This window comes from Streptopelia decaocto (assembly GCF_964273445.1).
Source record: "Streptopelia decaocto genome assembly, chromosome: 3".
NCBI classification, from domain to species: Eukaryota; Metazoa; Chordata; class Aves; order Columbiformes; family Columbidae; genus Streptopelia; species Streptopelia decaocto.
Genome location: NC_138656.1, coordinates 18369412 through 18396352, shown reverse-complemented (window position 1 = coordinate 18396352; position 26941 = coordinate 18369412). Strand labels below are relative to the sequence as shown.

The 26941-nt window shown below is 45.1% G+C and overlaps 1 protein-coding gene across 2 annotated transcripts in view; it reads left to right on the top strand.

Moving 5' to 3' along the window:
• The window catches only part of XDH (xanthine dehydrogenase), a 60720-nt gene extending 34007 nt beyond the window's left edge, over nucleotides 1-26713 (top strand). The window contains exons 22-37 of one of the 2 annotated variants that reach the window (XM_082047307.1): nucleotides 424-548; nucleotides 1282-1415; nucleotides 2095-2182; nucleotides 2750-2836; nucleotides 4269-4460; nucleotides 4971-5116; nucleotides 5701-5782; nucleotides 6069-6164; nucleotides 6883-7011; nucleotides 7962-8036; nucleotides 8879-8931; nucleotides 10078-10192; nucleotides 10847-10912; nucleotides 12654-12842; nucleotides 13943-14110; nucleotides 26486-26713. In XM_082047307.1, coding sequence (XP_081903433.1) covers nucleotides 424-548; nucleotides 1282-1415; nucleotides 2095-2182; nucleotides 2750-2836; nucleotides 4269-4460; nucleotides 4971-5116; nucleotides 5701-5782; nucleotides 6069-6164; nucleotides 6883-7011; nucleotides 7962-8036; nucleotides 8879-8931; nucleotides 10078-10192; nucleotides 10847-10912; nucleotides 12654-12842; nucleotides 13943-14110; nucleotides 26486-26689 — 1949 coding nt within the window. In that variant the 3' untranslated portion in view covers nucleotides 26690-26713. Of the gene's footprint in view, nucleotides 1-423; nucleotides 549-1281; nucleotides 1416-2094; nucleotides 2183-2749; nucleotides 2837-4268; nucleotides 4461-4970; nucleotides 5117-5700; nucleotides 5783-6068; nucleotides 6165-6882; nucleotides 7012-7961; nucleotides 8037-8878; nucleotides 8932-10077; nucleotides 10193-10846; nucleotides 10913-12653; nucleotides 12843-13942; nucleotides 14111-15121; nucleotides 18539-26485 lie in introns of those variants that run through there. The other variant, XM_082047308.1, reaches the window with a different exon arrangement.
• Nucleotides 26714-26941: the final 228 nt, after the last annotated feature.

The window sequence follows — 26941 nt, the reverse complement described above, 5'->3', positions numbered from 1 at the left end:
TGGGTTTCTATTTTTGTTCCCCTGTTTCAAAATCTGTAACCTTGTATTTGGTATTTGGTCTGCTCAGCTAGACTATGCTTGTTTTATTTTTATCCTTTGTCTCAGTGGTGTTATCAGGGCAGTCTGGAAGGCACCAAACACTGCATCTTAAATGGTGCTGGGTCAATGGCATGGTGTGCAGGCTTATTTTTGAAAGTGTGTGTCTGGGGCTTGTCTGGTTTGTGTGTTTGCGGTGTTTGTTTGTTTGTTTAGGTGAACCAGAAGTGTCAGTTTAAGAGCTAGGGATATCCAGTGCTGGACAGTGCAATGGGTTGTCATTTAACACATGTCAAAAGGGCAGTAGCTTGTGGGCAGTACATGATGTGAGACACCTTTCAACACCAGGGACACCTTATCTTTGGGATATTTCTTTCCATTTTCTAGGGGAGATGTACCTTGCTGGGCAGGAGCATTTCTATCTGGAAACTCACTGTACGCTGGCTGTGCCGAAGGGGGAAGATGGTGAGATGGAACTCTTTGTGTCAACGCAAAACCTGATGAAGACACAGGTATTGTCTTGCTACTTAAAAGGCATTAGTTTCTCAGTTTCAGACTAGATAAACAGTTGTTTTACAATTGATTCGATCTTGTCGTGAGTTAAAAAAGCCACATCGTCTTAGAGTTGGATATGGGATCACAAGTCCATATCCATTCTACTGGTGTCCCGAATCTGCTTCCAAGTGACAAAGATGTTTCTGTTGGCAGCAAATCTTTGTCACCAAGGATTATGTGCTTAACCCTTTCTGGAGAGGGTGCTGGCTGGTCAGTAGGCATGGGTATTGAATGACATGTCAGAAAGAGAGATGGTGCAAACACAGGCTGTGTATACACCAACTGTGTCATCTGTGAGACAGGTTGCTGGCACTAAGGGGTGTCTTTGACCTGTTTATTGGTTCACCAAAACTGTCCATGGGTCTCATAATTGAGTGAGCAGAATGAACAGAGTGATATGTACATGAAACTCTGTGCTAAATTAGACCTATGTCTTGGTAACCTCATCTCATGTTCTTCTCATCCAGAATCTGGTGCTGTCTTCTGAAGCACTGTGTTCCTTCCCACCTCAGAGATTAAATACTGAGCTTATTGGTTCCAGTTGCAACAAATTCAATTTGAAGTCCAACAGGACCTGCAAAATAACAGAGTATTTGTACTGTTGTAATGGTTGCAGAAATGCAGTCTGTTGGTGTCTAGTTCTTAACACCAGCCCAGCTCTGTGCATGCTGCTGTTCTCTTTTTCTTCAGGAGTTCGCTGCTAATGCATTAGGAGTCCCTTCAAATCGAGTTGTGGTTCGAGTGAAAAGAATGGGAGGAGGATTTGGAGGAAAAGAGACTAGGAGTACTATTTTGACAACTGCAGTGGCTGTAGCAGCCTTCAAGTAAGTTTGGGTGTGAGGAACAAGGCTTTTTCCTTTCAGACTAATTTCTCTAATTATGTGCATTTGTCTAATACATGTGCATTGTTTTCTTTCTTTTATCATTGCCAGCCAAAACACTGTTTTTATATCCCAGAGGTTATGAAATAACATCTGTGGAATTCACTAGATACTTTTACAACCTGAAGAGAGGGATTGGGAAGCTAGAGTTGTTAGAAAACGAAGAACTCTTTTCTTCCTTGTTTTCATCCTTGGATAATAAATAAGCAAATAAACAAGGTCAAATTGAAGGCTAGTCAGCATTTACTTAGCATTATTACATAATTCTTATGACATTCTCTCTTGCAAAGCCAAAAGAGGTCCTTGGGAAATAGTCTAGAAAGCACTGATTACTTGGTTTCTAGCATCTGTTTCTCTGCGAAACCATCCTTCTTTCTAATATGAGTCTTCACAAGAGTTTTCATTAAGAGGTCCCAGCCTCTAAGGTATTAATTTGTTTTATTTTGTTTTGTTTTGTTTTTAACTCAATCTTGCAATTTTGTTTATCTAAACCAAGCAGTTTACCCCAAACTCCCCATTGCCACTCTGAAAAGACTGTGCTCACCAGAAAGAGGAGAGTCTTGCCGTGTAGGAATTGTATTGTGCATTTCAGGCTTTGCCTGATAAATGTGTCCTTTGACAGAACTGGCCGCCCAGTGAGGTGCATGCTGGATCGAGATGAGGACATGTTGATAAGTGGTGGGAGACATCCCTTCCTGGGCAGGTACAAGGTATGCATACACGTAAAATGAATGCATGTTGTCTCAGTGTTGTCACCTAAAACAGCAGAGTAGTAAGAGACTGCGAAAAAATGGTCCAGCTGGGTTATAGCATTTTTCCTGTTAAACTCCTGCAGAAGTTTTTTTGACTCAGATAGTTCCCTTCTTGTGACCTCAGCATAAATACTTCCACCTTCCTTGCAACCCAGACTTTGCCCTTGTTGACAATCACATCAGTCTTATATGCCTCCCTATTTGTTTACGGTTTCATACTATTTGTTTTGTGAACTTCCTTTCCTCTTCGATCCCCTGGATGGGGATGCTTCTGCTTTTCAAAGCCAAAACCTGTTAAGGAAGGTGTGGCTGTGACAAGTGCCCAGCATATATTTTAGAAAAGCTCTCTGGAGCAAGATTAAGGTTAAGCAAGATTAAGCTTCCTCAGTTGCTACCTATGCTGGTCCTATGCTGCAGCACAGGATGGTCAGCCTTTTCACCTGTATGAGGTCTATTCAGCTTTCGGAGGGAAGCACAAAACAACACTTTGTAGAAAACTGATTACTGAGGAGTCTTTCTTGACAGGTTGGTTTCATGAAGAACGGGAGAGTCAAGAGTCTTCAGGTGTCATACTACAGCAATGGGGGCAACTCTGTAGACCTCTCTTATGGTGTAAGTAAAATTTTCTGATGGCTAACTAGGTGGAAGATGTTTCCATGTGCAACCTTTTGCTCTGACTTGGGAGAGTTGTCGTCTACAGCATTGCTTGCACATCCTACACTCTGACGTGACTAAAACCAGACCTTGATGGGTTTTTGGAGCTGCTCTCTGAGCCAACTCACCTGCCTTGGCATGTGCCACATAATTCTTATGCTGTAATAACTTGCAAAAGTTATTACAGGCATAAGAATCAAGAAAGCTTGCTTTACATTACAGAGGGCTGTGATGGGAAACTTGTTGCACAATGCATGATGACTGATAGTTCCCCAGCCTTAGGGAAAGCTGGTTCCTTGGAAAAAGAAACATCCAAGTCAATGGGCTGATGGGGCAGAGTGCCTAAATCAACACGCTTGTTAAGGACTGGCTAAAGCTAACACTGGCTTCACGAGCACTAAGGACAAGAATGGGCCTGAGTTCTGAGTTTTCTCCAAGAATTTTTATGCTAATGAGTAAAAAACGAGTCCTTTTCGGTCGTGTGGGTGACAAACCCAATAGTCTACTGTCAGTCATGTTTATTCTAGCTCCCTTTCTCTAGTCCACTCAGCCTTTAATAATTTTCTACAAAAATTAATCCAATATCAGTAGGGGAGAACTGCAAGAGCTCTGTACCAGAGCCATATTCAATGCTAGCAATGTGGTTGGTGCTGTGCAGAGCAGAATGGCAGGCAAGTGTCTTTGCATAAACTAAGGGCCTGGTTGAGAGTACATCAGTGTGAATTGTCTCCCTGTATCTGAATCAGGGGATTGGAAAGAGGTCCGTGTCGAAGTAAGTTTGGATGTGCATCATCTCCTCTCTGTGCTGCTGCTGGAAGGGAAATCTGGGAACACAAACCAGAAAGAAGCACTGGCTCTTTCCCAGTTTGGACAACAAGTGGACAAAGATCTCAAATCTTGCAGTTTAGATGTAGCTATTGAAAACATTTATTTCATATAGTTGCCCTTACTGCCATAGCCCAGCTGCTGAGTCACTTGACATCAGGAAGACTGTCCAGTAACAGATTATTCAGTATAATTAAGAGAAGATTCTGGTTCTTCCAGGTAGGTAAAGATGTTTAGTAGCAGTTCAGCTCAGCGTGAGCCCAGGGTCAACAAAGGACTTTGAAGCTCCATTTGTCTCAGGGTCATAAGTGTCAGCAGAGAAATGTGCTTATTGTCCTGTCCTTCAGGAGGTTACCACTTGATGCTCCATTGCAGATGGGAGGGAGTACTGGCTGCACCTCAGTGCTGATCCAGCTGTGTTCACTGAGAACTGCAGGGTGCAAGAGAAAGTGCTGGTTCTTGTAAATTATGTTCAGAGCTTTCAAACCTCCCTTTGGCAGCTGGTGAGAAGTCTGACATGTGATGCACACAAAATGTGTTCACTCCCATTCATTCTCTTCACCAGGTTATGGACAGAGCTCTATTACATTTGGATAACTCCTACAACATCCCCAATGTCAGCGCCGTGGGCACTGTTTGCAAGACCAACTTGGCTTCCAACACAGCCTTCCGTGGCTTTGGAGGGCCCCAAGGAATGATGATTGCTGAGTGCTGGATGAGTGATCTTGCTCGGAAGTGTGGCCTGCCACCTGAGGAGGTACAGATCCACTGACACATATCAGGGTGGTGCTGCCTTTGAACAAGCTCTGAGAACTGGAAACAACCACAGAAATTTTGAAACATAAGAACTTTTGCTTGATTTTTGCTTAGCCCTTAGCAGGATCTCAAACTTTCTGTAAGATAGCCACATTATAGCATGGATTATTTTCTGATTGGTTAGATTCCCTCAGTATCCTTAACTGTGTATCATCTGCTTTAAGGATAGATATTCAGGTTTAAGGATAGATATTAAAAAAAAGTCCAAAGTCACTAGGTACCCTGATCTTACTAACAATGAGCTTAAGCCCCAGTCTGTCTTAAAAATTCCCAGCCTTAATGTCTTAGTCCCCATTATCCCATAAATAGATATATATCTGTTAATTCCGTTGTTCTGTAGGTTAAGCACAGGAGTAAAACCAGGAACGAACATGCTTTTGATGTCATCCATTAAAAAGACGTAGTCTGAAGCATTAAACTTGGCATGTCCTTTATATGTCTTTTTGGGAAGGTCCGGAAGCTCAATCTTTATAATGAAGGAGACCTGACTCATTTTAACCAAAAGCTGGAGGGATTTACTCTGCGAAGATGCTGGGATGAATGTTTGTCAAGCTGTAGTTATCACGCCAGGAAGAAACTAATTGAAGAATTCAACAAGTAGGTGTTCTGGAGATTTTTACTGGGTATACCTGTTGCTTACAAGCTTCTGAAGTTCCCTTAGCAATTTGAGTGATGCAAAGTCAGATCATATATTTGTAGGATGACTTCTAAAAATTTCTCTTTTTGAAATTCCTTCAGGCTCACTGTGGAAAGAAACCTCTGTCAGTGACCTGGTAGTTTAGATATGGCAGGAATCTTACCTGTCAGGACAATATTTTTTTGGGGAGGTGGCTCTCTTGAGTCCAGCTAGACTTTTCAGATGGCCATCAAGACAATTTGTGTAGGCCTTCCACTGCCTTATAGTCTTCTTTTTTTTTTTGGTTGGCTTGTATATACAACTGAATAGTTATTAGTCCAGACAATTGCTTCTATAATGCCTGGGGGAGCATGTTCTGTTTGGCTTTCTTCTTGTTGAGACCCAGAAACAAAGCTAATCTTTCATAAAAGTTACCAATCAGCTCCCTCTATATTGCATTCAAGTATTTATTTTCTGCTTTGATACCCAAGCTGTTGTAGGGAAGCACGGCACTGTGTTACAATGAAAGCCTCATGAGTATATGAATAACGTTCTCTCCTTGCAGGCAGAATCGCTGGAAGAAGAGAGGGATGTGCATTATTCCTACCAAATTTGGCATCAGTTTCACTGTTCCATTTCTGAACCAGGTCTGTAAGTGTCATTCTTTTCTTCAGTAGAGAGGGTAGATATATGTTGCCTTCACCAGTCCCCCCCTCCCTTTGTACCAAACAAGAGCTTTTCAGAGAAATAGTAAATGAGTTAAGAAAGAGTACAAATTTTTCAAACTGAAATAAGCAAGACAACAACTACAAGTATATACTGTCCAAAAGACACCACAATGCAGCGGTGTTTTCTGTAGCTTGTAACTACAATCTGCCAGGTACTTCACTGGTTCACTTATGGTGACTCTTGGATTAATGTTCCTTTTCATAGGCTGGAGCTCTGGTCCATGTGTATACAGATGGCTCTGTGTTACTCACACATGGTGGGACTGAGATGGGTCAAGGACTTCACACCAAAATGATCCAGGTAATAATGAGTTTGGACTTAATTGAATGAGACATCTTTTCAGGAAAATTACATTCACTGTATAGTATTGCCTCAAACAGCTTGACCCTTCCTCTATGGGCATGCATAGGGTAACAAATCATGACTAATTCCTCTTAATTGTCTCAGCAGCAGTGCTGGATTTCCAGAGTATTATTACAATTGAGTATTAGAAGTAGAATCTTCATCATCCTAACTCTTATTATGTAGATAATGCAGGTTATGCTTACAATCTAGCTTCTCTGGCAATTTCTTTTCATACCATAAAAATACAGTTTATCTATATTTTATGCTAAAAATTAGTCTTATTGCAAACATATTTATTGGCATATACTAACTTCTTTATAGTTAAAAAGGCCTAAGGAAACAATATTGCTTTGACAGGAAATGAAAGGGAAGCCTAATAGGATTCTTTATCCTCTGAGTCTTATAATTGTTGAGATAAGAATTTAGTTCCACAGTAGTGAAATGAATGCCTCTCATTATGCCAAAAGTGTGTGTGTATGTGCTTGCACACATTCAGTCTGTGAATGGCAAACTTAATAATGTTCTGGCTAACTCTAAGTCACCAAATCAACTGAGTCTCCAAGAAAAATGGAATTTAGGATGGGAGAGGGTAGAGGTTGCAGTGTAAGCTGTGAATGCTTATGCCCATGTGTAAGAGCAGCTGCTTTACCAATTGTCTACCTTTGCTCTGCAGGTTGCTAGCAGGTCACTGGGAATCCCCACCTCCAAAATTCACATCAGTGAGACCAGCACAAACACTGTCCCAAATACCTCCCCGACAGCTGCATCTGTCAGTGCGGACATCAATGGAATGGCCGTCCATGTATGGAAACTGAGTTATTTAAATGAGTGGGTTATAAGCTGGGACTCCAGAGCATGAAATGTTGATGTGTATTTATCTATTGCTTAAGGAAAATACAAGCATCAAAAGGCAATTCCAGGCTAAGGATACTTGATAACTTCTTTACCTGCTGTAACTTCTGTTTTTTTCCAAGTCATTTAACACTCTCCTTCAGTCCTTTTGTAGTTTGAAAATGGACTGTTTTGATTACTCAAAATGAACAGAAGAACAAAGCATCCATTTAAATAGCTAGCTTCTTAGTGCCTTACCTATAACAAAAGTGTTGTGCTGCAAATATGAATAGCAGGTGGTTTGTGGACTCTACTCCAGAACCAAAGACCTCAAAGTGTTGATACACTTAGAGCAAACATCTTTCTGTTGCAATGGCATGGTCGTGACTTGTTGACATGTTAAAGTTACTAATGCATATATTTGCAGGGTGTATGACTTCCATTGAAAAGAGGAAATTAGTACTGGTCATTCTCAGACTTGAAGAAAAGAGGAAGGCTGTTTTTATTCCCTGCACAGCTTATCTGAGTAGGCTGAATTTCAGCAAGAGTATTTTTTTTTCAGTGTTACAGGGTCACCTTGCAAGGTATGCTAAGGTGTCCTGCTATGATTGGTACAGAAAAAGTTACTGTATAAATGGGTGGACTTCTGATATTTTGCATCACGGTCTGGAAAGTTCAGCGCTGTATTTAGGATTCCCTTCTGCTGTCAGCACAGCCAATCTGTTTTAAAAACTCTGTCAACATTTCCTCCTATATAGCAAACCATCTGTTAGTGAACTTTGTTCCTGTTTGTGATATGCCAGAGTCCCAAAGGCAATATTGATTTAAACAGAAGGTTCTTTGAAATTCTTATAGGACTCTTAATACCGTAGGCTGACTTTTCAAATCTTAAAAGATTGCTTCTCTCTCTTTGTTTTTCAGAATGCATGTCAGACTATCTTAAAAAGGCTTGAGCCGATCAAACAGTCTAATCCCAAAGGATCCTGGGAAGACTGGGTAAGCTGTTTGTCATGAGAAAAGTGCGTGTTGTCAGAGATTGTTTTAGTGGGCAAACCCTGTATGCAGGTATATCCTTCAGGCCTTCTGCATCTCAGTAACAAAATTTGAGCAAAGACAGTGAAATAGAAACCTGACAAGGGAAGTAACCAAAGCTTGCAAGAGGTCATCCCCAAAACATCAGTTATTACTTTAATACTGAGATTTCTCCACATCCTGGGTCCTGTCTATGACAAACTTGACCAAATAAAAGTCTTGACTGGTTACATATATCTTTCTAGTCAGATTACTGACGTGGACATGAAGAAACCTGATTCGTAGTGAAGGGATTCTGTGACGAAGATGACTCTAAGCTGCCATCTGCCTCCTGTAGTGCTCCTTGGCTGCAATATCTCTGTACCCTCAATAGTAAGAGACTGGTGAGCTCTGAGGCTCTCAGGCCATTTTCAGATCCAAGCTCTTCTCTTCATGGGAGGAGCTTTGACTTTGTGATTTGGAAATCAGGATAGGATTTCCCCTGGCCTCACTCAAGTCAAGATGACTGTCAGTTTAACCTTTGTCTCTGAGGTTGAAAATCTAACTTATAGCCGAGAGCTGAACAAACAAGCAAGTCTTATCCCTCCTATTCCTCAAGTTCTGCCCTTGGTAGCTGCTGATGTGGCTATTTGGGGAAGCAGGTGCATCATGTTGTTTTCCTTGGCACTGCTGGTGCTGGGTAGCATGACAGCTGTCTCTCACTGGGCACCTTCTATTCATGCTCTCTTGGAATTATGTTTGGGGTAGCTATTTTGCAGGGACTGGTTGGAAAATTACTGTTTTCAAACTCTTGTTCACTTTGCCAGATTAAAGCCGCCTATGAGAACTGCGTTAGCCTGTCAGCCACGGGGTTTTATAGGTGAGTGAATATCCACACTGCAGAGGCACAGCTCTTATTCAATTGCATCCAGGGAAATTCTGGGAGGATTTACAGCCCCTGTCCCTCTGTCACTGCTCTAACTTGGGGCTGCATGCTCTTCCCTACCTAGAAATGCTAAACTGAGATTAACACTCTACTGGCTGGGGAGAACTGGTTCCTGATGGAGCACAGCTCTTGGGGCCAGGTTGAGATCTCATGTAAATCTGAGGCAGATCTAACCTCACTCCAGCTGACCTGGGTCTGAGGAGGCACGAATGAAACAGGAGCTTTGCTGTGGGCCCTGCTCTTTGTCAGCTTCATGACTGAGTGTTTCACTAGAACTGTGATGCAGGGGAAAAGGGGGCAGGGGTTGTCCTTGAGGACAAAGCTACTTACGACAATTGGCTAGAGCAGTATCCTGTCTGTTGTGGCATGAGCAGATACCAGTGTTTTCAACTTAATCCTCCCACTTTAAAGTCTTGCTGGTTCCTGTGCAGTTCTGAAATGTGGCACTTTTGTAAATCAGCTGTACTGCTGGAGGAAAACAGAGATCCATCATATCTGAGGCAGAGGGACTGACATAAGAAACTAAACACAGTGCTGAGGAGAGCCTGTTTAGGACTAAAATACAATATGAGCTCATTTCTGTTGCATCTCAGAAATGTGTTTTTCTCTTAACCAAGTGACTGTCAGTATTTTATTAAACCCATTTTCAGTGTAAGTAGATGGATACAAGGTTTGCCATGAACTGTGCTTAAAATCGGTTTTTAGGTTAATCCAGTTTCTGGTTCGACTTGATTATCCTCTGAAATTTAACGAACCTCCAAGAAATATTCAACTGCACTATAAAAGCAAAAGATATGCTGGTGGATTGGCGGTAATGAGTTCATAATAGCCATCACAAGCCCTGAGATTAATGGGAAAATGAAGATGGCTAACATAGTTTGATAGTTTCAGTCAGGTTTTGGAATACAGGGCAGCTTTAGTAGATTTCTGTTTATAGTTGTTTACACTTTTCATTTCTGCATGTGCTTGATGGAAGGGATTAATCAAAAGTGAATAAGGATTCTGATAAGTTGTAATGTGTTTGTGTTCGTTTTGACTGTTCACGGAATGAAGTGTGGTTTTGTTTTTCTTTGTATCAAGAATTCCTGACCTTGGCTACGACTTTGAAAAGAACGAAGGGAAACCATTCTGCTACTTCAGTTACGGTGTTGCTTGCTCTGAGGTTGAGATAGACTGCCTGACAGGTGACCACAAGGTGAGCATGTCAGCAGTGAAATAGCTCTCTGTGTTCAGGTGAAGGAAACATTCACAGGGAGTTAGAACAAATACTGGGTGTTAGCCTCTTCCTAGCTCTGTCATTGGTCTGATGTGACCTTCAGTAAATTTCTTAACTCCTCTGTTCCACAGTGCAACAATCCGTAAAGTACAATAAAATGACAATTATCTACCCTGTGGGGATACTAGGAGGCTTAATGAATGATTGCAAAAGTTATTGGATTTGCTAAGTAAGAGATAGCAGCACTGTGTGAGCACAAAACAGCAGAAGCATACTGAAATTGAGTTAATAATTGAAAATAGCACTGAAGACTTAGAAAGAAAGAAAAAAAGAAAAAAAACCCCATCAGAATCTGACTTGGTTATGCTCAGGTACAGAGCACTGACTCCAGCATCTTGGAACTAGTATAAATTGGATCCATTGGACCGCTGTAGAAAATTGCAATGTGTTCCTTTGATTTACTTTAGGCATGAACTCAGGTTAAAAGTCAGTATGGAGAGCTGAGCTGAGACAGATTGTTGGACACCAGCCAAGTGTCCGTAGTGCTTGGGTACATCACTCCTCCTGGTACAAGACCATGGTGTACCACTTTCAATGTCCTGTGCTGATTTATTCTTTATTTCTGACTTTTAGAACATGCGCACAGACATTGTTATGGATGTTGGTACCAGTCTGAACCCAGCCATAGATATAGGACAGGTAAGTGAATTAGGTTTGCTATTTCCACTGTGCTACAGCAATCACACTACTCTCAGGCTTTTATAGATGAGCCATTATCCCCCTACAGGTTGTGCCTTTGAAAAAGAGCATTTTAAACATGGGTATCCAGTGAGGCATTTTAGACTAGCTATGAAATCCAGTTTGACCTACACTTAACTATACAACAGGCACAGAATTATGTAGGGAAATATCGTGTATGTTGTGGCTTTTTGTTTGTTTGTTTGGGGTTTTTTTTGACTTGGATATTAAGACTACATGATATTCTCCAGTTATCACCTCACTGATGCTTTTCAGCATCTGCCTTGCCTAAGGAATGAATCCAGACAATACTAATACAATGGAATAACCTCATCCCAAACATGATATCTGAAATGTGGCAGAAAGAGTCTAAATCCCACACCTACTTTTTATACTCCTATCTGTCAATATCAAGTCCCATTTAATTCAGTGAAAATTCTTCTGTGAATAGTTAGGGTGGCAGATTCTGTCTTCTAGCTACTGCTGTGTAGGGATCTCAGTAGGAAGCTGGACCAGTCACTTAGCTTGCAAATTCTGTGGGCAGGGACAAGCTTACTTCCATATGTTGTGCAGTAATAATCAAAACAAACACCTCTCAGGAAATAAAGGTAATAAACACAAAGTTGTTTGATATACTAAGAGATAAATCATTAGACATTTGCACATACTCATTTAGTCATCTTAGCTCCCTTGCTAACTCTAGATGTTGATATGGCATAACTCCAGTGAAACTGCTGCAGGATTTGTGGTTTATATGAGACCACAATTCTCAGAGCTCTGCTATAGTTAAAATTAAACCTCTTTGAAAATGACATTTATTCTGAGAGAGACTTTTTTGGAAGTGACTAAAGGGAGAAGGAACCTTTCTGGTTTTGCAGCCTGTCAGTTTGGGTCTGGGAGTGAAGAGATGGGCTATATGGAGCCTGTCAGAGATCTCAGCTTCCTGTGTCCTTCCATGAATAGCTGCAGAGGATCTGGGGGTTGGAGAGAGAAATAATGTTGTACGGCTGCAGGAACATAAGCATGCAGAGCTGGCTTAATGCATGTTTGTGCCAAATCTTTAGGCTGGTCTGTCTGTCACATCTTTCTGTGGGCACCGAGAGCAGAGCTTCTTTATATAGGGTTGTTTGAGCACACCACCCTCTCATAGCTGCTCCCCCCCCCTTTTTTTTTCCTCTCCTAAAATTTAGAATTTTTGCAGGTGTCTGTGCTGATGACCTGAGAATATGCAGGACTTAGGAAAGCATTCATACTGAAATAAAAAACGTAACATAGTTTGTCTTCTTGTGTCGTCATCTTCAGTCCTTTTAATCTTCTTGTCCTTTCAATTATCAGCAAGTACAACTCATTCAGTGCTAAACTGCCTGTGAAGTAATCAATATTTTGGCATTGATTTTTTTTTTTTTTTCCCCTTGCTTAATCAGAAAATTCTTGTCCTGCGTTTACAACATATCTGTTCACGTGTATTTGTAAATTGCTTCACCTGCCAGGGAAATGCAGTCACAAATATATGGGAACACAGGAACTGTGCGAAGGTGCCAGGCTGTACTCAGCAGAAAGGACAAGAGTTTTGAGATGAAAAGTGGGAAATGAGTCAGAAGGGGAGGACTGAAAACTCTGGTGGAAATCATCACTGTTTGTTCTTGTGCAGGGAAGAACAACACACAAAAAATAATGTAACCTTGTTTGCATGTGTTTGTAGATAGAAGGAGCATTTGTCCAAGGCCTTGGGCTCTTCACCATGGAGGAGCTGCGCTATTCTCCTGAAGGAAACTTGTACACTCGAGGGCCTGGGATGTACAAAATCCCAGCGTTTGGAGACATCCCAACAGAATTCTATGTGTCTCTTCTCCGTGACTGCCCAAACAGCAAGGCGGTTTATTCATCCAAGGTATACCTACCAGATCTGCAGGCCTCTCACTGCTCTGTAATTTTGTGAAGCTGAGTGTGATAAAGTAATGATGTATGTGTCTAAATAATTTACCCTGTTATACTGGCTTTATTCTGGGGTTAGGACGTGTCCCCATTCCTTACCAGAAATATGTATACTCTCCATTACAGCTAGGAAGAACTGAAATAACCTGCACATTGCTGCCCTGATGGTCCATTAGAGAGAACTGAAGTTGCTTTGCTGTGCCAGTTCTGCTGTAGCAGAGGCTGCCAGCCTCCCCCTGCATGTCAGCTCCCTGGTTGCCCTTCCCTGGCACCAGAGCAACCACTGCAGATAACATTTTCAGCAATGTCACTTCCCAGATCTGATATACCACAATCTTGTGTCTGAGTTTTCATGTTGTGCTTCCTTTGCTGTTTCACAGTGCTCATGTCACCCTTAAATGTCCATTATTAATCCACAAGGCCTTCAGCTGTTCCCACTGCAGTCGGTGCTGTTCTCTGCAGTTAGTGAGGGCTGCACAGAGCAGGACTGGATGTACAGCATCAATGAATTTGCTTTACTTATGGTTCAATGGAGCATTTAGAGAGGACACGCAGTATCCTTATGTGTATATGCCTGGCCAGGCTCCCTACAGTTTCTCTTGTCCCCTCCATCCATCCATAGGAACATCTTTATCAATGAGAACTATCTGGGTGATGAACGCTGATGGCAGAATGAAGAAAGAAGGGGTAGGTAGGGACCTCAGTACTAGATAATAATTGTGTAATCCCTGAGGCAGGTGTTCCTGCTGTTTCAGAAGGACCCCCAGTGATGGAGCATCCTGCTCTCCACCCAAACAGTTCACCACTGCCTTATCTGAATTCCCTTTGCTGCAGCTTTAGCATCCCCAAAAGCTGTCCGAATGAGTTAGTACCTTTTTCCTTTATAACAGCCTTGCTGTGTTAGAAATCTTTTGTTTTCCTACAAAAGGAATGAGGAATGAGAACAATTCCTGATTGTCACATAGGTCTTGCTCATCTTTCTGTTAGACTCATGAACCTTTCCAGGGCCAGGACTATTTTGGGCTGCAGCCTCACTCTTGCTTTTGTTTTGTCTAGGCTGTGGGAGAGCCACCTCTGTTCCTGTCTGCCTCAGTGTTTTATGCCATTAAAGATGCCATCTACTCAGCGAGGAAGGACTCTGGCCTGACTGAACCATTCAGGCTGGACAGTCCTGCCACCCCAGAGAGGATCCGCAATGCTTGTGTGGACATCTTCACCAAAATGGTAACAGCTTCTGGTTTCATAGTCTGTTCCCTAGCCAGCCTGCTTCAAATGGACCGTGTGTGTTGGCCACAGTGGCCCAGGTGTGGGATTAGGGCATGATGGGGAGGTTGTGGCCCCACTTAAGAAGCTGATTTTTATTTCAGGGGTATTATCCTTCATTTAATGGACCATCAAATACAGACAAATGTACAGACCAGCATTGCTAGGGCTCCTATTGCAGGAAGGGCTGCCATACAGTAGCACTGAACCTGCAGTTCATTCCTTCATTCTTAGGTGCTGTCTGTAGAACAAAGCACTGATGACTTGTCCTACTGTTCCTGACCATGATTTCCTAGGGGATCACCACCACTAACATATCTTGCAGGTCAACTCTGTGATTTAGTGGTGTTGCTCAGGGTGGGAGGGAGAGGAAGCTTTTCCTGAAAACACTCACTTTGCTCAATGTTATGGCCACAGGTGTCTCCTTAAAGGCTGTGGGGTTGATCTGAAGGAGTGCAGAATTTAATCGTGTAACTGTCTCTTCATGGCCTCTTCCTCTATCACTGTGTTGGGACAGAGCTGCATAGAATTGGGTCCCCCCAGAGTCCTACTGATTTTGGTGACTCAGAAAACAGCTGTCCATGTGGGCATCCTCCAGGCTTTCATCAGCTTGATCCCCACTGTGGTTAAGAGCAAAACCTGCATATCTTAGTCTTTCTCACCTAATGCTTGCATTGATGTCTGGGGAGAAAGACTCAGAAATAGTTTTGAGAACATGCACTAATTGTTGACCACCAGGTCTTCAGCCAGAGCCAGGCACAGCCTCTAACAGAAGTGCCATGAGACAGACATCTGTGTTTTGAAAGACTGAGATATGAGCTCAGATCTTCAACTGTACAAACTCACCTACCTCAAAGGGACCATGGTGGGGCATGCCAAACCCAGGCTAGGACCCTGCCTTATTGCCACTGTTGCTAACTGTTTTTTGTTTGTTTGTGGTTTTTTGTTTTGTTTTGTTTTTCCTCTTTACAGTGCCCTTCTGCTGAGCCAGGGACCTTTAAGCCGTGGTCTGTGCGTGTGTAAGAGGGAAGTTTGAGGAACAAACTCTCCTCGTAAAACTGAGCTTACACCAGAGGGACCACAAGGCAGTAGGACTATAATGGAAAAAAAAAATCTGTGTTCATGTGGCTTATCCACTGATTCATGGAGATCTCACATTTAATTGTCCAATCATTATTTTCTCTGAGAGAGAGAGAATTGCTGCCAGATTATAGCTCTGATGCAAATTCAAATGGAGAGCAAGTGGAAGGTGATATTATCCAGGTGTAACTGAAAAATCTTAGAGGTTTCATTTAAAATTGCTGCAAAGAGGGGAGACATGCTTATTACCAGCCAATGTGAAATCACAGGGTGGTTGTTTGTTGTTGGTGTTTTGTTTTGTTTTGTTTTACCTACTGTGAGGAAAAGATGGATCCTCTTGTGATGTGATGCCAAGAAGGACTCAACTGGAACCCAGACAAACAGTCCTCTAGCTGAGATGGGGGAAGGGATGAGAGGCGCTAAGGGCTGGACCCTGTTATGCCCCCTCTGCACACCAAGCCAGATGTACACTAGAGGAAGATGAGGAGGAGTTTTGATGTTAGCTGACAATGATCGTCTCACATACATAACAAAAGTGATTCAGAGGAAAACCCCAAAAATGTGACCAATAGCTGATTTATCCTTAGATGAATGAGGATCATTTTGTCTGCCCCCGGGCTCTAATGAATTTTTACTTCATGTGATACCTTGTCTTCTCTGATTAAAGACAAAAACTAAAGATACCAAGAGGTCTTCCAGCAAGATGCTGATTTATTTGACTCACTCAGCCTTTTTCCCGCCATACCTCCACATCTTTCCTCCATCTTTTAAACAGGAAAGGGCATCTGAGAAAGGGACCTTGGAGTAATGGAAGAAGTGACTCATAATTGCTCCCAAGGCAACTTATACCAGCCCAGGAAATGGACAGGACAGGGACAGATACAGCTGGGGATTAGTTGGCTCTGGGTGCCCTCTAGGGTCAATCTCTTGCCATCATGCTATGGCCTGGCCTTCTTTTCAGGAAAACCCTTAGTTTTGCAGAATGTGAGAGAATGGGTATGCTTTCCTACAGGGACTGTTTGTCTGAGAAATGTGCTGACTATGTGATGACCTCATGCCTTTTGGGTTGAATGTATTTTTTTGTGTTGGATTTAATGTTGGGCATCACTCTTCACAGATTTTGGCACTCAGATTTAACACTGTAGCATTGTGCTATCTTTAGATGATATTGGCCATGTACTGTACTTGCTCATCACCTGCAGACTTTTATCTGTTTTTCTGGCCCACAGCTTTACAAAAATGTCCTTTTTCTATTTTTGCACTTCTAGGGCCATCAAAATAATATGATGCAAGAGGATGTAACTCTATTGCCTTATACAAAATTTTGCTAACATACATCCTGCTTGAAATTTGCCTTCATCTTAGGACCTAACAATGTATGCACAGTTTGAAACTTCTTTTTTAAGCACTCTAGGGCATTTAGTTTGGAAAAGTGTAAATTTATTTCTTGCTTAAAATATTCTAGGTCTACCATTTGGGAAAAGGGCGTTTGTATATGTGAGTTGCAGAAAGTATTTTGTGCCCGCTGGGCTTGCTATGTAATTGTTTTATTAATTGAAATATGATACTGTTGTTTCTTAAGCTCTGAGGTATTGGGCAAGAAAACATTTTTGTTTTCTCCCGAAAGATGGCAATATATAAAAAAACCTCTTAGAGAAGAAAATGTGATCATTTGTGTGCAAGAACAGCTATTGGAGCCTGTGTATTCCCGTTCTTAAAATGTCTGGGGAGGGATACAAAATGCAAAGTCTGCAAGGCAGACAGGTATCAGCACTGTTTCTGTGGCGTTTGACCTCATGGGATCACCGGACCTGCTCATTCAAACCAGACCAAGAGTGCTACAAAGGGGACATCATGTGTGCTAATGCAGAACATGGGGAGCTACAGGCAGAGAGTGTGATATCGAGGAGCTTCCAGCGCTGTCTCAGGAGAAAGCTGCCAGCATTCATGGGGACCTTCTCCCTGTGAGAGTCCTGGGACATAGCGGGATGTCACTGACAGGAGGAGCAAGTGCTCTGTGTCCCCCATGGTTCTGGGAGCACCTTTTTCATCATTTCAGAATGGGTTTGTGATGTCTCACGTAGCCACACTGAATGCCTGGTGAGGTGATTTTTTTTTTTTTAAACAAAATTTGTCAAGTCTCTCTTTTGTTTTTCATTTTGTACATTAATCTGATGTGCATTTGCCAAGTTATCTGTATATGCAATGGTCAGAGCACGCTAGTTCAGTGCACACTTTAGCCTGTGGAGCCACTTTTGCTGCATCATCAGTGATCTACTGTTTCCTGGGAACCAGTCTTTGTCCTCAAGCCCACCCCACCCCAGGGCCCTCATATTACCCTTCCACAGCCACTGGCTGATAGAAGGAGGAAACATCTTCCATTAGGAGTGCACTGGAATTGAATGTAGGCAATATAAAATACCAGACAGGAGGAGCGGGTGGTGGAAAACAGTAAAAAATTATAGTTACAAAATAATTACAGAAACTGTTTTGAAGGGTGTAGGAAAAAGGGAAGCTTGGAGACTAACAGGAATTTACAGGGAGATCAATGCAATGCCTAGCTGGGCTGCAGGTGGAACAGGAACCTGAAGGAACACGAAGCTGAGATTTTAATTTCACCTCTAGTGTCTTAACATTTCATACATCACTTTCCCATGGAAACAAGTGCCAGATACCTTAGGGAAGGACTGGGACCCACTACGGGCTGGGAGGAAGAGGAGATATTGCTGTAATATTGCCTGACTTAAAACGTGGTCCAGGAACAACTCTGCTGTCATGAGTGCACAGCACAGTCCTCTCTGGTCAGATCTCTTCACGCATATCTCGCTGCTTGGCATTTCAGCTTGCAGTTGCAGAAGACAGAAAAGCTACTTATGAAGAGAAAAATGTTCGTTTCCTAGTACATTCAGTGAAATGCAGCATGGATGCATGACTCTAATGTTAAGTGTATTTGGAGATTTTCCACTTCTCTCCTTCCAGATGTGTGTCCTCAGAAGAGGAACTGCGCCACCTTGCTGGACCGTAAAATATTACGCACAATAACAGCACTTAAGGAATTGTTACTGTAGCTGGATACTTTGTGGGAGGGTGAAAGGAGGCTGCCCCATTTTGTGTCCTAATGCTATTTATCGCATGTCCCTTGATGAGAGAGGGAGGCCAAGTTTTTGGTGATTGTTTTAGGTCACTTCTAATCAACAGTTTTCACACTATCGTTCTTTAATGAGCATTGTCAAATCGGTGTCTTTGTCACAGGCAGAATTCTCTGTGAAGGTCACAACATTGCAAAATAAAGCTAAAAAAATATTCTGGAAACTAGTCTGCTATGGTGAAAGTCTGTCACAATTTGAAACCTGGACAACTTCAGCTCATCCTTGGCATTTGGGACCCTTCCCAGAGGCAGATCAGCTCAGTGGCCAAGGCTGGGTGGTTGCTCCGGAGCAAAAGATGGTCCGGAGCAACCACCCAGCCAGACAGGGCAGGGGACCCAGCTGGAGAGCCCGGGTCTCTACCCAGGCCACCCTGGCAGCCAAGTCCAAAAGAAGGCAGAGACCTCAGCAGCTTTCTGCCAGGAGGAGCTTAGAGTAGTCACATCACATTTCCCACAGCAGCAGAGTGATGCATCCTTGATGTTTCTGGCCACCTCCACTGGGCCCACCAGCTGCTGAGACAAGGTGGCGTGGCTGTCGCCTGGTCCAGAATGCCTTATCCTCGTCTCGCTGCTGGGGAGTAGAGGTGAAAGCCAGGTTTGGCCCATTTGAGTCAGCCCCTGAAGTGGGGAACCTCACTCAAAACTTGCAAATGGAGCAGGCATCATGTCACATGCCTGGGGCTCTCTTGAGCCTAAACATGCAGGAGATGCAGGGTCACATAAACAGGAACAGTTTACATAGAAGAGATATGACCAAAAGATGGGCCAGGCCTTCCCAGAGTGTGAAGGATTGGTATCATCCCCAGTGGTTCCCCAGGAGGGTGTGCCACTCTGTGTTGTATCTCACCTACTTGTGCAGAGTGGACAGACATCAGGTAATAGGCTTCTTTACGAGGGCTTCTTGTACCTGTATGGGGAGGTTTATCACAAAGAACCCATTGCCAAACCTCTTGGCTCAAAAGGCAGCCCAGAAGATGGAAGGGCAGTGTAGGCAGAGCATGAGGATGCTGATGTGGTTTGCAGCAGGTCAGACCCAACCTACCCCAGAACATGAGGTTTGCTGAGAGGAGTTTACCCCACCACAGTTCAGTTCATGCATTTTTCACAGCCTCAAACCATATGTTTCCCCAGCGCCTGCTTCTGCAGTATTTGAATGCAATTCAGCCATGTGAAGAGCCATGATACCCTGACCCCGACCACACGCTAACTCAGCTCTCCGATGTGCCTTATGGAGCTGTGACATGGACAAGCATGACATGCAGCTGTGGAACAAGGGTCTGTTCAGCCCATATCTGGAAGGGCTTGCATTTGGATTAACACTCTTTAAAGCAGTCCCTCCAGCCAGCATATTGCTACTAGGTCTCCGGGGTGCTGAGAAGCTCTGTCAGCAAACTGCTAGAAAATGGGAATGCAGAAAGGTCCCAGCGGTAGAAATGTGACAGTTGCTTCTTTTGTTGGAGGGACAGCTCGCTGAACATCTGCTCTGATAACCAGCTGTAGGTCCACTGCACTTGGGTGTCAGTGAACTCAGGGAGAAGGCTGTCTGCTGGCAGCCCGGCCCGCCGGAGCAGATGACCCAGCTCCTGCCTGAGGAAGCCAAATGCCACCACATAGTCATACTGGATGAGACAGGGCCGGCAGAGACTGACGAGTGGTCTCCAAGTCGCACTGGCGTTGTGCGGCCCGCTGTCTACAACGTCCTGAACGAAGCTGCTGAAGGAAGAGCTGCTGCCCGTGCCTTGCATGAACGCGGAGATCAGCCTCTGGAAAGGGTCCCTGATGAACAGCACTTTGGTGTAAGACGCCAGCACAGCCTCTACCTCCGTCAGGTTGAACTCGCTCAGCTGCGCCTCTGAAATGTGCCGCTGAGGGTAGGGAAGCAGCACCGGGACAGTGATGTTTTCCTTCTCCTCTAGCTTCTCTAAAAGCTCCTGCCATTCCTCCACCCCTGTTGATGGCACTTGGCAGTAGAGGAGGTCCAGCTTGGTGCTCACCCTCAAACTTGAGAGCAGGCGGGCTCTCTCCTCCTGGCTCTTCGGAAGCGCGGTGGCTTTGCCTGATTGGCTACAGAAAGCTCTCAGTCTCTTCTTCCTGAGCTGCTGAACATGAAGGAAGGTGTCCAGTGTCAAAGTGAAGTCCTCCTCTGCCTTGGCGACCAGGTCACCTGGGAAACACCATTTCAAGATAGGGGTGAGGAAAACCCATAGTGGACCTCTGCCCCAAGCTGGCGCCCCAGCATGGGATGCTGTGGCAGGCTCTTTTCCAGCTATTCCAGTGTGGAAAGGACAGAACATGAATGAAGAGTGAAGGGCAGGAGTGGTCTCCTCACCATGCCTGTCAAAGAGCCTGGTTTTGCTGGGGAAACAGGTTTCTGTCCCTGTGAATGTATCAGCATATGGACACCCAGACTTGCTTTCCCCAAACCGCTGTGTCTGAGCACTGATCTTGACTGTAGATTTGTGGCATGGACCCTGTTCTTCATTAAGTCATAATTTTTGCTTTTAACTCTTCACTTTCAACCAAGCTTGACTGAGGTGAGTTTGACAAAGAGAGTGAGAAATGTTCTGAAAGATGGAGGAGCAGTAAATTGGTTTGCAGCTACAAATACAAAAGCCCCTGCAAACCTGTTTGTGTCTGTTAATTGGTTAATATGAGCTATCAAATATATGCAAAAGCAAGAAATTATTCTTAATGGCATGAGGCAATTTAGGAATCCAAATGTTGTAACTTCTTGCATCATGTCCATGTGTAAATTTTTTCTCCAGTAGATAAAAAAGCAAAAGCAAATAAAAAGCAAAATGTAAACAGAAGCAAGAAGACAACAAAGCAAATATAAAAGGCAAAAGCAAATAAAAAGACTCTATAATAGTCAGCTTAATTTCTCAAATTTCAGCTTTCCTTCTTACTCTTTATCATCTTATTTTTGATGTGAAGAGGCCATACAGGGTTTGAATGCAGAGGATGAATGCCTGCCTTGCTATTTTTTTTTTTGCGGCAGCACGTCTGCTTCATCTGCTCAGTGCGGGCATTTGGCAGCCCCGAGGAGAACAGTGAGTTTGCTGGTTTCTCACAGGTCCTTGGGAAGTTAAATATTTTCCACTGATTCGGGGCAGCAGTCACACAGGGAAGAGAAGAACAGTTAAAACCAGGAAAAGGACACCAGCAGTGCAGGAAGAAATGCAGTGATGCCTGAAGCTGTCCTGGGTGGCTCTTTGACCCACCAGCCCCAGTCCCACAACATCTGCAAAGTCTAGTGATGACTTTACCCTGGACTGGCTGGGACTGGAGGGATGCATTCTATTTGGGCACTGATTTCCTAGCCCACTCCTGTCTCCCCAACAGCATTTTACCCTTCCCAGCAAAGCTTTTAGGAGTGACCTCCAGCAGCCTGACACCTGTTTTCCCTACCACACCTGAGACCAATGACCCCACTAAGGACATAAAGCTGCAGGGCTTCACAGTAAGGGCTTTTTCCACAGGTTACCCTTCCCTGGGGCTCTGCAAATAGCATTTCCAATTTTGTTAGCATTTGCCCACTAGGAACCTCCAAAAAAAGCTCCAGATAATTTAATCCGTGGTACAGAAATGTTGCCGGTCACACAGAACCACCACGGTGCCCAGGTATTACCTTGGTCGATGGCTGTGCTCCGAAGAAGCAGCCTCCAGCTCAAGAAGGTGGCAATGCCCAGGGCAGCCAAAATGACCAGGCGAGGAAGGAAACGCATTTCTCAGGTGCTGGGAACCGAATGCTCTGTTGGAGAGCAGGTGGAGACCTGGAGAACAGGTGTTGGGGAACCTCCTGTGTTTATTTAAGAGGGAGCACACCCACAGCTGGGTTAAAGTACTGTTTGGGCAGCAGCTTGCTGAGGGGCAGGGAAATGGCCTGAAGTGCAGGAGGTGCCTCCTGCCCTGTGTTTACAGTGTGAGCTTTTGAGGCAGAATCTGCCTTTTTATTCTATGTCCATGCCATCCTCAACACCGGGCAGTGCCAGATGACTGTGGTCCCTGCAAGATATGAGGAATGCACGCACAGCCCCATGCAGGGTCCTGCAGAGCCTGGTGGGGTGAGATGTCCCCAGTCCCCTGATACACGTTGTTTTTCACTGGCTTTGTCGCTTGGTGAAGCAGCACTTACGGGAATGCTGCTGCGGGGAGCGGTGTGCCACAGGACCAGGGCTGAGCAAGCCAGTGCTGGGCCATGGGTCCTGCCCCTATGGTGCTGGTGGGTCTTTTAAGGTAGAAGCTGGGGCAGAGGACATGGCATGATGGGGCACATCCAGTGTCGTGTGGCAGGTCCCTGACTAACCAGGGACTGGAAGTGCTGAACTGCTGCCTGTGCCTGTTTTGCTGGGGCCTGCTTGCAATCTGTGTATGCTGCTTATTTTGTGAGAGCAGCCCGAGACCCCAGGCAGAGCAGAGTCCCCATTATGCTGAAAAGGGGGTGCACACACATGCAAGCAGACACATGCTGCTCCTCCCTTCCCCAAGGAGCCCCACAGCCTCACCGGGGAGCGTGACAACCATGAAGACCAAGGCAAAGGGGACTGCAGCAGCCTGTGGAGCGTGACCCGCTCTCATCCAGCCCCGTGGTTATTACAGCTATGAAGACTTCAAGATCAATGAGTGATTATTTACAGATTTTCTTTTTATTGTGAGATCTGCTGCCAGCAGCATCCCTGTGCCAGCCAGGCCATGGGCTGGCATGTGGCAGTGATGTGATCCAGCTGAGAGACTCTGCAGCTGCAAGGGGCTGTGGTGGCCAAAGGAGAAGAAATATCTGCCTGGAAGCTCTGGGACACCAGGCACACAGAACCAGCGGGCATGGGGACAAGGGCCGTGTTGCGTTGGGGCCTGCCCGCAAAGCAACCCTGTGTGGTGGAAATCCACCTCCCAGGAGGTCTTCACAGATCCCAGCCTTGTGCTATGCGTGGATTTGCTCTTGTTTGGAAAACCACGATTTTCCCACCAGAGGGTGCACTGCACCCGAGGAACTGCTGTTCACCTCCGGCAATGGTGTCCTGCTGTCTGCAATGCATCCCCACCGTGGTTAAAAGAACCAGCTTCATGGCCATCGTGGTCACATTTGTAGCTTTTAAAATCTGCTCGGTCTCCTTCAAGCCTTGGGAAAGCTGCTGGGACCCTGGGAAAAGCTGTGAAATGCCTCCCATCTCTCAGCTGGAGGGATGTGTTCCCTCTAGGTGACAGGGTCTGCATGTTGGGAGTTTGAGTCTTGTGGCTGGACCCTGCTGCGCGTGTCCCTGCAACCTGTCTCCCCAAATCCAGGAAAAGCAGGGTAAAACCTGAGGTTGGGGTGCACAGGGGCAGAAGTGAACAGCCACGCTTTGCTCCCCATGTCGGCAGAATACGTGTATTTTACTTGGAGCTGCAGTGCCATGCTTACTCCTCTCAGCCTGATGCATCTTAGGACAGGAAGGTGCCTGAGAGAAGGATAAATATTAACTGAAAATAAGTGTTTCTTGTGTCAGCATAGTGCTGACTACCCCACAAGAGCTGCATGGTCGCTGGGAAATGACTGCAGGGCTCTGCACAAGGCAGCATTCCGTGCTGTTTCCCCAGCACACATTAGCTGGTGCAGAGAGCAGCACTGTGCGTCTTCCCTGCTCTGGGTGACCAAACCACTGCTCAGCAGCTTTTTTCCTCTGCAGCTCCCAAAGCTGCTCGTAGGCAGTAGCATCCATGGCCTGGCCACGCATCTGAGCAGCAGAACCCCACAGGGGCTGCCCCAGGAGCCCGTCAGCCGCCAGCAGACCTGGGTGAAGCACAAGGAGGTCTTTTTTTATTAAGAGTCAGCAGTAAGGTTGATAAATAACAGGGCAGAAGGAACTCTTGCAAGTTCTCTTAGTTAAGCAGGTGGCAGGAGCACGTGCATTAAAATATAACATTTCAGCAGGGACTGTCCCAACCGCAGCCCTGGTGAGACACAGTGCAGCTGAAACTGCGAGGGAGAAATGCCTCTTATTTTATAGTCATAAGATGAAGGCAGAGAAACGTTCTCTGTCTGAGGGGCAAAAATAAAGAAGTGAAAACCTCACTTTGCTTTGCATTGCAAGGCAATGCCCCTTATAAAGCTTTATCAGTATGAGCCTTTTCAGAACAGCGTGAGATATGGTGCTTGCTGTGCTTCCATGACCCGCAGACAGAAGGAAAGAGCTCCTGAGCTGCCTGGGGCTGCTTTTGGGGAGCAGCTGCTTTGCTGTGGCTGCTTCAGCTGAAGGGCGGCCTGGGGGCTTGTGCCACAAGTGCAGTTTCCCTTTGTTAACAGAGCATAACTGGTTAAGTGCATTCACCGGAGACTGAACTCGCTCTCAGTGGCAGGCGGTGCCGGGGCTGCTGCACTGAGCCCTGCTGGCCCATGGGGCCCTGTGGGGCCTTGTGGCCATCAGCATCGGAATACCGTGCAGATGTCCATGTGAAACCCATGTGGTGGGCTCCATCTTCCCCCTCAGCAGAAGCAGCACTGATGGGGGACCTTGCACAGCTGGCATTACCCAGTGGCCCCAGAGCCACTTCCCAAATACGCCTGAGACCACTGCGCAGGTGGGTATGGGGAAGAGAGAAGCAGGGAACCTCTCAGCTCTCTAGCTGTATATGACATTTAAATGTCTAATACTGTGCTTTCCCACCCCTACCAGGTTTTCTTTTTTTTTCAGTGCTGAGAAGTTTTCTCAAGCATGTGTAGACACTTAAAATTCAAACACACTGCTAGGCTTTCCCTGCTTGTTTTCCGTGGACCGCTTAGAAGGGGTCAACAAGCCTGAGATTTCACATCTTCATCTGAAAGGCTTCTTGCTCTACATTGTAGTGAGATAGCACCCTTTTCAGGCACAGGGGTTGAGCCAGCCGTGGAAGCATGCTTACATCCTATTTAATGCAATTGTACAAGGGAATTAGTTAGGGAAGCTTTGTCTTATTTAGGAAAATTCTTATGTCCCTGTGAGAAAAAGCTATTCCCCTTAAACCAGCAACAGGATCACCCAAATAAGGATTTCCAGATTTAGCCCCACTGATGGCTTGAGCTGGCTTGCCTTGGGCTCCCTTTCTTTTTCTCATAGGATGCAAACCCTTTGGAGATATTCTTATATGTTAATAAACATCCTCATCTTCAGCCTTCCCACATTCCTCCCACACTTCCAAATTTTGCAAAGTATTGTCTTGTGTGACCGTGACCTGCGGGCACTGGTGTGCTGGTCGCCCCCCTTGTTCCTCCTCGCACCCGCCTGCGCTTGTGGGAATGTGAACTTTGCAAAGCGGTGGCAAACACCGCCTCATTCGGCGAGGGATGTTTTTACATTTCAAGTAAAGGAAGAGCGGATAGGAAACCTTCTTCTACTCATGCTTTTTGTTTGGAAACTCAGATACAACGTCTATGTTTTGCATGCAAAGTTGGGGCCATCGCTCAGCAGAAATGTGGGAGCAGCCAGAGAAGGAACGAGCTGCCGGGCTCCCAGAGCGTCATCTCACGTGGAAAGAGCCTCTTGCCTTTGAGAAGAGCGGTCCTGAAAGCAGGGATACCGGGCTGCCAGGTTGCTTGGCTGGGCACACGTTGCACCAAGTGGAGGGGGATTCCTTGAAATCAAACCAAAAAGTTAAAGGGGAGAGTGGGTTTTTGTGGATTAACCAAGCATGTTGCAAGCTGAGCAGGTGGCCCCTTCTCCATCACAGCTCCCCATTCCCTGAGCTCCTGTCTGTGTACTGGTGGAGAAACTTGACCAGCCAGCTTGCTTCAACACCAGGGCACGGACTTACCCCATCGCCTGCCCTCAGGACCCCCTTAGTCACAAGGGCCTGCCTAGGGCAAGGTTTAGCACTTTAATCCATGAACGGAAGCACATCTGCAAGCATCAGCTCCTTTAGTCTCATGGTCATTGAAGGGATTTGGCCAAAAGGGCTGCCTCCTGGTGGGAAGGATTTGGGATTTCCTTCTATCTAGCTCCTACCAGATGTGCTCAGATGTGGGGTGAGTCAATCTGCCCAGCACCCTGCGCCTGTCTCCATCTCTTCCAGCGTTTGCATTCAGCACTGTTGCCGACCTGCAAGTGTTAGTGGTGGGTTAGAAAGGTGGACATTTGTCCTTCTGTGTTGGACAGAAAGCACCAGGCTGGCTGGAGGCCATGAGCAGCATCCCATGCAGCAGCATCCTGGGACTGGGCAGTGCTGGACCAAAAATAGTTATGCATGGCGGAAAGGAAAGCAAGTTCACATTGCACCCAAGGAGCAGAGCAGGTAGGACAATGTTTGGAGTGGTTGTACAACTCTGGCGCTTCCTGTTTTCCCGTGGGCAGGAGCTGTGATTGTCACTTCTTATTCAGCTCCTCATCCTGGGAGGAAGACTGTATCGGGCTGTCTGGGGGCAGCAGGATGTTTATGTGGGAGGCTGAGTCAAGGTGCTGCTTTTAATACTCCCCAGAGCAGAGTCATTGGGGGAAATGTACATTTGAGATTTTTATTTTTATTAAAAACAAAAAAAAGACTCATAAACATCCAAAGTGCTTTGCAATTGCTATGCGGGCTGCGTTGCTGACTGCCAGCACTGTGTCATTTTT